The sequence below is a fragment of the Triticum aestivum genome, chromosome 5B (genome assembly GCF_018294505.1).
Source record: "Triticum aestivum cultivar Chinese Spring chromosome 5B, IWGSC CS RefSeq v2.1, whole genome shotgun sequence".
Lineage (NCBI taxonomy): Eukaryota > Viridiplantae > Streptophyta > Magnoliopsida > Poales > Poaceae > Triticum > Triticum aestivum.
Genome location: NC_057807.1, coordinates 609,302,108 through 609,313,534, shown reverse-complemented (window position 1 = coordinate 609,313,534; position 11,427 = coordinate 609,302,108). Strand labels below are relative to the sequence as shown.

The 11,427-nt window shown below is 51.1% G+C and overlaps 1 protein-coding gene across 1 annotated transcript; it reads left to right on the top strand.

Annotated features, from left to right (window-relative positions):
* Nucleotides 1-2,150: 2,150 nt before the first annotated feature.
* On the top strand, nucleotides 2,151-11,093 carry LOC123113609 (probable aldehyde oxidase 2). The gene is made up of 8 exons (XM_044534901.1): nucleotides 2,151-2,415; nucleotides 6,076-7,746; nucleotides 8,001-8,263; nucleotides 8,403-8,612; nucleotides 8,701-8,919; nucleotides 9,011-10,072; nucleotides 10,168-10,266; nucleotides 10,349-11,093. The coding sequence occupies exons 1-8, from the start codon at nucleotides 2,259-2,261 to the stop codon at nucleotides 10,766-10,768; spliced, it is 4,101 nt and encodes a 1,366-aa protein (XP_044390836.1). The 5' UTR covers nucleotides 2,151-2,258; the 3' UTR covers nucleotides 10,769-11,093.
* Nucleotides 11,094-11,427: the final 334 nt, after the last annotated feature.

The following is an 11,427-nucleotide window of genomic DNA, read 5'->3' as shown; positions in this document are numbered from 1 at the left end:
GAGGTGGATCGGGCTGTGGAGATAGCGCCTGCGCCTCGTCCGTGGACGGACGCCTTGGTGCCACGTATACATTACTAGCTCGCGCGCTGTGTGTTTGGTCACGGCACGAGCCGACGAGCCCGGCCGGAAATCCGCCGCCCGCCTTCGACGACCTTTCAGGCTCATCGGTCTGGCCACTTGAATGCGCTTGCTTCGTTCGAATAAAGATAAACGCCCATGTCATGTCATGGCCACCGCTTTCCAGGCGGGGGCCCCATTTGTCAGTCAGTAGGACGTCACGATCGAAGAGCACTCTCGCTAGTCTCCACTCTGTCTGATACTGAAATGATCGAGAGACTTGAGCCCGTCACGCATGACGCCAGAGTCCGGTAGATAGATACGATACTAGTACGATCTTCTCGGCGCCGAATGGAACCAACGGCGAAGTGTCACGTTGACCCCCAGACTCGGCGAGCCGGGTTTGCACCGGAGGCGTTGGTTGATTTGGTCGTGCCGGTCGCTACGGGCCCATCGGGGCAAGCTCCGATAATGCTACACCTACGAAGCCTAATGTAAATCTCTTACTAACCTTCCATCAATTCTTCTCTCTCCTGATTTTAAGTGGAATGAGGCCCGCCTTCTCTCTAACCTCAATCATAACCTGCCAGCTGTCTAATTACGTAAGATTACCTTAAACCATTCCTAGGTGTAGCATTACCCGGGCAAGCTCTTGACACTGTGCAACGTCACTTCAGTTGAAGTTTCATCGGCGGTACCGTACGTGGTACAGACACACATCTGGTGTGTCACTGTATATATATACCAAACAAGAAGAGACGGCGACGGGTCCGGTTGGCCGCTTTTCTCCCCTCTCTCTCACGTTGGTACGTGTGGTCGATCGGCACTAGTTTTGTTTTCGCCGCGATGCGTCGACAGCTCAACACATCATCCCGGTCCAAGTTTTCAACGATGCATGCTACCGTGTACGGTGTACCCAACCCATGGTGTACTCGGGAACAGGCCATCGTCATCTGTCAGTCCGTCCACGGAGCGGACGGGGGATCCCTCTCTCAATCGAGAGAGAATATTCGCGTCACGTGTTTGACTACGCCGGACGAGATAGATCATGTGGCAGCGCCGCCCAAATCGGATCGCACCACGCGAATGGTCTGCACGGTGCTACGTGCTCGCTTGCCACGAACCCAAACGCAGCGGCCTCGACTCTCGTGCGTGCTCCCTGCCCCCTCGTAAGATTAGCCGGCGACACGTTGGTACGCAGGTTTACCTCACCGCTGATGCAGCTAATGCCTAGGGATGGCCAGAGGAAAGGAGACCCATAAGCCATAGTAGAGCATAAACAAACAAGAGCAAAATGAAGCAAATCTTGCCTGCCGCTCACGCCTTTGCATACTAAATATTATTATCACCTTTCCCGTCCTTTTGATCGCTTGCGTAGAGACTTAGAGAGTGGAGTAGGAGCACTGGTACTACCACTGGTACCATACAGCGGATCGCTCCGTTCCAACGGATTCTTCGGGCGCACATGATCCATCCATCACCGATCTTGATCTACCGCGCCCATTTCCCCTTGACCTCCACGTGAACCGGAGTACGTGCGCGCTGAGCGCAGGCTCACGCCATTTTCCGTCGCTTTCCCCGGTCCAACGTCACTGCATAGCTAGCGACCAGCAAATAAGGGCTAGTTTGGTTGGATGCCTGGGTAAAACTAGAGCCTGGTGTGCGCCTGAAAACTCCAAAGAAACTGCCTGGTCAGGCTAGCCTGCATGCGACTTGTTTGGTACGTGTCCACAGCCTGACCTGCTATTATCAGCCAATAAACAACTACTAGCCTGTGGCCCCACTGAACTGCATGCAAGGGAAGGTGAGATTAGCATCCAGGCACAACCCAGGCTACCGATTCCCAGCGCCTGGGCCAGGCTAACACACGCGCCTGGTGACTCAACCAGGCTAATGGCCATGCAAGACGCTCCAGGCCAGGCTAGTAGTTGAATTCCCAGGATAGCAACCAAACATACTCCAGGCTAGTAGTTGAATTCCCAGGATAGCAACCAAACATACTCCAGGCTAGTCTCAGGCACGCTTCAGGCCAGGTAAATTTTAGCCAGGTCTCCAACCAAACTAGCCCCAAGGCCCTCGCGCGGGCGCTACCGCTCTAGCGGAGCCCTGTATAAAGGATAGAGCTATAGCCGCCGGCCTCGGCGCACTTGTTGAGTGGTGCACCTGGATCGAGTAGGGAGCTGTTGGTCGTGGAGAGAGAGATGGGGTCGTTGGGGAAGGATGCGGCGGGGGAGCGGGTGGTGCTGGCGGTGAACGGCGTGCGGCGCGAGGCCGCCGGCGTCGACCCGTCGACGACGCTGCTGGAGTTCCTCCGCACGCGCACGCCCGTCCGGGGGCCCAAGCTCGGCTGCGGCGAAGGTGAGCACCCCCAACACCAACCGGCTCTCCATTCCATTATTAGCTAGCTTCATTTTATCCTTGCGGTTTCGATCGGTGAGAATCTTATCAGATGAATGGTCCAAAGCTCCGAACCGACGAGTCGTTGGGAGAGTTCACCTGCCATCGTTTTCAGTTTACCGACCGGACTCCTGCTCCTGGATCGCCTGGTCGCCGATCTCTCTCCACACGCGCGCGCAGGCGTAGGGAATCAAACCACGAAACACGCAGAAAGGGAGAAGCAAAATATGTGCACGTAGCCACCACGGCACATACAGTACCCATTCTTGGGCCAGCAACCACATCGGTGCTGCTTCTTCTCTCATTTTGTGCTACCTAATATAATACCTACCCATTCATCACGAACCACAGAAATGTCGAGCGCTTCCTCTTTCTGCAAATCCCATCGCTTTCTCCTCCTCGTCGCACACCGATTCTAGCTAGGACCCATCATGTCCGTGTGGAATATATTCTGTTTGTTCTCTTCTTTTGGTGCTAGCTCATTCATCAAAAAAAAATTCGGACGGAGGGAGTACTAGGTCATTCATCACTGCACCATGCACAAGTCCACAGCTATGCATGTCAGGGCACTTGTTCCTTGCACCTTCCAGCTGCTCTCAACACTTTGGCAGCACCTCCAATCAAAGTCCAATCAAACTTTCAAGTGTGTTGACTGTTGACGTATAAATACATAGCTCATCTTTTTCCACCAGCTTGAACTTTTGGGTGAACTGGCTGATGCGTGCAGCTTTACAGAGTGCACTCGCTAGCGATGATAATTCGGATATTTTCTATCTTTCACTTTAAGTTCGAGATAATATAGAATTAATAAACCGATAGGCCGGACAATTGGTACTTCACCGTTCAATCAGGCACCATGGAGTGAAAAGGCCGGATACGCTAGCTGCCGATCTGCTTTTCTCCTAGTGGAGCAGGCATGCAGCATGAGCATGCACCTATCCCAAATTATTGGACCTAATATATTCTCCGATTTGCAATTGTTAATCTTTCTTTTGTTAGGTGGTCAGGTCCCATATGCTGCTGCAGCTAACCATCTTAGAAAACTCTTGGCACGCGTATCAGCTTGCTACATATACAGCGACAGTGTTTCAGACTTTCAGCGGCATGCTTCGGCCCATATCATTGTACCAGATGCTTGTCCTTCTTATATTGACATACACATATATATGACTTTACAGGAACAGCCCACTAATCAGACCATAGGCAGGTTCCACACACAACAATATTTATCTTCATTTTGTGCGACTTACTTTTTTCGGAAAGGGACGCTTAATTACTTAAAAGGTTTAAGCATTACACCCGGCCTCTGCATAACTATAATGCACACAGCCAAACAAGTTCTCTCACACGAACGAAAATTAAGAAGGCGAAATACAAAGAAACAGAGTATGTATAACGCCTAAAGCGAAGGTGGGCCAATCCTAAGATCATTGCTGTGCGACCTACCTACGGTAGCTACCAGCGCTAGCGCACATTCATCAGGAACTACAAAAAATGTCGAGGGCTTTCCTTTTCTGCAAATCGTATTGCTTTCTCCTGCTCCTCCTCCTCGGCGCGTACCGATCTAGCTAGGACCCGTAATGTCCGTGTGGAATATATTCTGTTGCTCTCTTCTCTTGGTGCTGGCTAGGCAGCTATCGCTATCGTTCATTCATCGACGCACCACGAGTCCACGAGTATGTATGTCGGGCCACTTGTTCCCTGCACTTTCCAACTGCTCTCGACACTTTGACAGCACAGACAGCAATCAAAGAGAGTACCTAGCCAAAAACGCCTAGTGTATGTATGCTCGAAATTGACACTTCCTTTCAAGTGCGCCCGGCTACCGATGGTTCGGAGATTTAGTACTCCCTTCGATCTACTAAAGCTACGACAATTAATTTGGATCGGAGCCAGTAGTATCTTTCGCTTTATGCTTGAGATAACATGTAGTAGTAGTATTGAGAAGGCAATTGGGTGCAGAATTAGTACTACTTCACAGTTCAATCAGGCATGATGGAGTGAAAAGGCCGGATACGCTAGCTGCCGTCCTACTTCTCTCCTAGTGGAGCAGGCATGCAGCATGAGCATGCACCCATCCCAAATTATTGGACCTAGTATATTCTCCGTTTTGCAATTGTTAATCTTTCTTTTGTTAGCTGGTCAGGTCCCATACGCTGCGGCCTGCAGCTAACCATCTTAGAAAAACCAGGCGCGTGTTTCAGTTTGCTATACATATATAGCGGCAGTGTAGTCAGTAGCATGCTTTGGCCCATATCATTGTCCCAGATGCTTTCTGTCCTTACATTGATAACGACTTTACATGAACAACACACTAATCAGACCATAGGATCCACACACACACACACACACACACACACACACACACACACACACACACACACACACACACACAATAGAGGAACTTTAAAATTGCCGTAGGCTCCACAATTGACTGATCTTGTAGCGAAAACTCAGAGGACTTCATGAAAATCTGTACTCTCTCTGACTGTCGTTTGTTCACCAAATCAAAATAAAACAAAATATGGTTTTATTTGACCCTAGCTAGGTAAACACACTTACACACTTCTCTAACTGAATTTGCAATTCTGCACCTGCAATGCCATTATGCACCGCATGAGAAATGTACCGTATAAGAATACCACATAGAGTGAATTAGTAGAAATTAAACATGCCATGAGTATGGAATTAAGAATTAGTCTTGTTCACCTTAAACAGCGAGCCATCGATGGAAGTATCGTCGACGACTTAGATCAAAAGTATTACACCAACTCGTCATTATTTTGGTATAAAATAGTAATGGTATGGGTGCAAAGTACATTGAGCTAACATGCATAAATAAACAAAAACAATGTAATCGTCGATGTTTTTATATTAAAAGCATGTGTTCCCTTTTAAGAAAGCAAAGGACATGGCATATTATTTTAAAAAAGTATCACATAAAAAACAATTTCTTGAAGTACTGGGAGAACAACTTTAAGTATGCATAATGAACTAAGAAAGTACTTAATTATGAGACAATAATTAACATAATTAAGGGAGGTGACAATTGTTCACAGCCGTCGGATAAATACTTAAAGAAATTGGGTTAAAAGGTTTGGACGACTCAAATGAAAAATATCCCAAGTGATTCATGCTTTTAAAATCGGTACAATACATACACAAATGTACAGTATGCCAATTGCTAAATATGTGCATCTTTTGGTCCTGGCCTTGGCCTTCTTTTGTTGTGGGTGGTAGCTCCATCACTTGCCTCCATGAACATTAAACCGTAAAAGAATATCTTAAAGTTCCATAAGATCTAATTCGTTTTACAACATATATAAGATGTCAACACATATGTTCATGCCTTCTATCTTTGTGCAAACGTTTCATAGAGACATGATAGGTCACAATACTTTTGTCCTTCCCAGGAAACTTCAGACATCTAAATGACTAGCATATAGGACATGCCTTTTTATTTTACACTCAGCAAATTATTCGTTCTATTCAGGAGCAAATTATTCCATTCAGCAAATATTTTTCTTTTATGTTTTTGAAGGAATGTTCTTTCTCATTTTATATGATTCGTCTCGCCTGGTGTGTTTCTAATTAACGACGACGTCACGTTGCTGCGCGCAGGTGGGTGCGGCGCATGCGTGGTGCTCATCTCCAAGTACGACCCGGCCACCGACGAGGTGACCGAGTTCTCCGCGAGCTCCTGTCTGACGCTCGTAGGCAGCCTCAACCACTGCTCGGTCACCACCAGCGAGGGCATCGGCAACACCCGCGATGGCTACCACCCCGTCCAGCAGCGCCTCGCCGGCTTCCATGCCTCCCAGTGCGGCTTCTGCACCCCCGGCATGTGCATGTCCATCTTCTCCGCCCTCGTCAAGGCCGACAAGCCCGGCGCCGCCGGCGAGCCCGCCCCACCGCCGGGGTTCTCCAAGCTCACGTCGTGCGAGGCGGAGCACGCAGTCTCCGGCAACCTCTGCCGATGCACGGGCTACAGGCCCATCGTTGACGCCTGCAAGAGCTTCGCCGCCGACGTCGACCTCGAAGACCTCGGGCTCAACTCCTTCTGGAAGAAGGGCACCGACCGCGCCGACGTCGGCAAGCTGCCGGAATACACCAGCGGCGCCGTCTGCACCTTCCCGGAGTTCCTCAAGTCTGAGATCAAGGCCTCCGTTGATCAGCAGACGAACAATGTGCCGGCGGCGATAGCCAGCGAAGATGGCTGGTACCATCCCAGGAGCATCCAGGAGCTCCATAGCCTCTTCGACTCCAACTGGTTCGACGGAAATTCAGTCAAGATCGTGGCGTCAAACACCGGCGCCGGAGTGTACAAGGATCAAGACCTCTATGAAAAGTACATCGACATCAAAGGGATCCCGGAGCTCTCCGTCATCGACAGGAGCAGCAAGGGGGTGGAGATCGGGGCAGCCGTGTCCATCTCCAAAGCCATCGAGGTCTTCTCCGATGGCACTCCGGTCTTCAGAAAGATCGCCGGTCACCTCAGCAAGGTGGCCTCGCCGTTCGTCCGGAACACGGCGACCGTCGGCGGGAATGTGATCATGGCGCAGCGGCTGCAGTTCCCATCCGACATCGCCACCGTTCTTCTCGCTGCCGGCTCCACGGTCACCATCCAAACGGCTTCCAAAATGCTGTGCCTGACGTTGGAGGAATTTCTGGAGCAGCCTCCCTGTGATGCCAAGACCATACTGCTCAGCATATTTGTCCCTGACTGGGGTTCAGACAATGTCATCTTCGAGACATCTCGTGCAGCCCCCAGACCATTCGGCAATGCTGTGTCCTATGTGAATTCTGCATTCCTGGCAAGGACTTCAGGGGATGCAGCAACAGGGGAGCTCATCGTCGACGAAATCTGCCTCGCGTTCGGCGCCTACGGTGTCGATCACGCGGCACGGGCTCGGAAGGTGGAGGAATTCTTGAAGGGGAAATCAATGAGTGCATCTGTGATACTTGAAGCGGTTCGGTTGCTGAAAGATGTTATCTCGCCGTCAGAAGGCACCACACACCCTGAGTACAGAGTCAGCCTGGCTGTCAGTTTCTTGTTCAGTTTCCTGTCTTCACTTGCTACCGACCTGGATGAACCGGCGAAGGCTATTACTCCCAATGGTTTATCTACTAATGGAACCATGAATGGAAATGGCGCATCCTCGCTAGAAAAGCAAAGTAAGGTTGCCAGCGATGATTTGCCGATCCGCTCAAGGCAGGAACTGGTTTTCACCGAAGAATATAAACCTGTCGGCAAGCCAACCACAAAAGCGGGGGCCGAGCTACAAGCTTCTGGTATACTCCTATACTCTGATTCCAGTTTGCTTCTTAAGGTGTCTTTTTTTTAGGAATTCTTACATAGTTTGTGGTTACCAGTCTAAAACATCTTTTGATAGTCTTTCTTAAAGACCCAAACCATTTGGTAGTTCTTTTTGTTCATTGTACATTAGTTCAAACAATGCTCAACCATCTGCTATCTTTCCTCTGCTATTGTACACTAGTTTCTATTCTGAAGCATGCACTTGACAATATTTTTGGTTCTTGTTCAGGGGAGGCTGTGTATGTTGATGACATCCCTGCTCCCAGGGATTGCCTCTACGGAGCATTTATCTACAGCACACACCCTCATGCCCATATCAAAGGCGTCGACTTCAAATCATCTCTGGCTTCAAAAAAGGTCATCACCGTTATCTCCGCAAAGGACATTCCTGCCGGTGGAAGGAATATTGGATCCAGCTTCCCGGGGCTAGGAGATGAACCGCTATTCGGTGATCCGGTTTCTGAATTTGCCGGTCAAAATATTGGCGTTGTGGTACGTACCTATTTCTGAACCACTTGAACTCAGTTTCAGAAAAGAAAAATGCACAACCAGTACTACTGTAATGTTTTACCCAAAATTTTGAGGGATAGAACTGACCATATTATTATCGTGTTGGTTTGCCATCAATCAGATTGCTGAAACACAGAAGTATGCCTATATGGCGGCGAAGCAAGCCGTTATCGAGTATAGCACCGAGAACCTTGAGCCGCCCATTCTGACAATAGAGGATGCCATCCAACATGACAGCTACTTCCATCCTCCCCCGTTTTTGGCTCCTAAGCCAGTTGGGGATTTCGAGCAAGGGATGTCTGAAGCTGATCACAAGATCTTATCAGGAGAGGTACATAGTTCAGTTTAGTAGGATGTTTGTCTATATTCATAGTTTCAGACAAGGATCATTACATAACATCATTATCAATTTTCAACAGGTGAAACTTGAATCACAGTACTACTTCTACATGGAGACTCAGACCGCCTTGGCCATCCCCGACGAAGATAACTGCATCACCGTCTACGCCTCGACGCAGATACCCGAGGTCACGCAGAATGTCGTCGCGGACTGCCTCGGCATTCCCTACCACAATGCTCGCATCATCACAAGAAGAGTTGGCGGCGGCTTCGGTGGGAAGGCAATGAAAGGATGCCATGTAAGTGGAGGACCCAACCATTCAATCAGAGGTTTACAGTAACAAAAAGTTTACAATCTTCTGACCATGGAGGAAATGTTTGTGTTTTCAGGTGGCATGTGCGTGTGCAGTTGCAGCGTTCAAGCTGCGGCGCCCTGTCCGGATGTACCTCGACCGCAAGACGGACATGATCATGGCCGGAGGGCGGCACCCGATGAAGGTGAAGTACTCCGTGGGGTTCAAGTCGGACGGCACACTCACGGCGCTGCACCTCGACCTCGGGATCAACGCTGGGATATCGCCGGATGTGAGCCCGGCGCTCCCGTCGGCCATCGTCGGTGCTCTGAAGAAGTACAACTGGGGCGCCCTGGCCTTGGACGTCAAGGTGTGCAAGACGAACGTCTCGTCCAAGTCAGCCATGCGCGGCCCCGGCGACGTGCAGGGCTGCTTCATCGCGGAGGCCATCATCGAGCACGTCGCGTCGGCGCTCGCGGCCGACACCAACACCGTCCGGAGGAAGAACCTCCACGGCTTCGAGAGCCTCACGAAGTTCTACGGCGACGCCGCCGGCGAGGCCTCGACGTACAGCCTCGTTGAAATCTTCGACAAGCTGGCCGCGTCGCCGGAGTATCGGACCAGGGCGGCCGTGGTGGAGAGGTTCAACGGCGGGAGCAGGTGGAAGAAGCGGGGCATCTCGTGCGTGCCCATCACGTACGAGGTGAGGCTCCGGCCGACTCCCGGGAAGGTGTCCATCCTGAACGACGGGTCCATCGCCGTCGAGGTCGGCGGCGTGGAGATCGGGCAGGGGTTATATACCAAGGTGAAGCAGATGACGGCGTTCGGGCTGGCTGAGCTCTGCTCCGACGCCGACGAGCTCCTCGACAAGGTGCGTGTCATCCAGGCCGACACGCTGAGCATGATCCAGGGCGGCTTCACCGGCGGGAGCACCACCTCCGAGACCAGCTGCGAGGCGGTCCGGCTGTCGTGCGCCACGCTTGTGGAGCGGCTCAAGCCCATCAAGGAGAGCATCGAGTCCAAGTCCGGCGCCCCTGCGCCATGGAAGGCCTTGATTACCCAGGCGACCATGGCGAGCGTGAACCTGTCGGCGCAGGCGTACTGGACGCCTGACCCAGCCTTCGTGAAGTACATCAACTACGGAGCCGCCGTCAGCGAGGTACCATGATCGATGATCCAAACTCCAAAGATCCAAATCGCAACAACAAGGGATCCTAATTTCTGATTCTGATTGGGAATTTGCCCCAATTGCAGGTGGAAATCGACGTGCTGACCGGAGCGACGACGATCCTGAGGAGCGACCTGGTGTACGACTGCGGGCAGAGCCTGAACCCGGCGGTGGACCTCGGCCAGGTGAGCTCGCCGCCGATCGGCACAGCCACTTGCTGTTGCTGAGATTGTTGAAAGCTGAATTGTTTCTTGGTTGATGGATCAGGTGGAGGGCGCATTCGTGCAAGGGGTTGGGTTCTTCACCAACGAGGAGTACACGACGAACGCCGACGGGCTGGTGGTGAACGACGGCACATGGACGTACAAGATCCCCACGGTGGACACGATCCCGAAGCAGCTAAACGTGGAGCTCCTTACCAGCGCGCGCGACAAGAAGCGGGTGCTCTCCTCCAAGGCGTCCGGCGAGCCGCCGCTGCTGATGGCGGCGTCGGTGCACTGCGCGATGCGGGAGGCTATCAGGGCGGCCAGGAAGGATTTCTCGGCCAGCTCGCCGCTGACGTTCCAGATGGACGTGCCGGCGACCATGGCCGACGTCAAGGAGCTCTGCGGCCTCGACGTCGTCGAGAGGCACCTCCAGAGCCTCTCCTCTGCGGCCGCCGGTCCCAACGCCGGCGTCGAGGCGTGATGGTACTATGTGTAAGTTATGTAGAAACGTGACACGTGCACTGTAATGACACGACCGAAGGTTTGGGACGCTGCTTGTCTGCGGTGTGTATAGAAAAAAGAGATCATACAGCTATGGACGTGCATCAATCTTAAGCGTTGGATTTCATCTAACGGCAGACATGCACGTGCTTGGATTCTGCTTGAAAAAAGAACTTCAGTTTCTGTTGCAAATCTGAGCAGTGGTGTACCCATCCATGAGGTAGATCAAAGTTACTCCCCTCGCTCAGTGTTGGAGATTGATCACAAACCGGGAGTCCATTTGTGCTCGTATTTTGAAGGCAAAATATCTTCATTCACATGGAAGAGTTTGGTGGCTGGTTTGACAACGTTTAAAAGAGGGTACATTTGGCGAATTGGTTTGGGAAAAATGTAAGTATCTGGAATGATCCATGGATATTTCAAGGGTGGTAGAGCTTATTGATCCAGTCACCACTCGTTGGGATGCACAATTGATACGAGACATATTTTTACCATGTCATGCAAATACCACTAAATTTCCAAGCATTTGATGATTTCATTGTGTGACATCTCACAAAGCATTGAAAATTCTCGGTGAGGAGTGCTTGTCATCAACAATGGTCACACCAGTTTAGGGGTCAACCCCTTGTGAATTCAGCG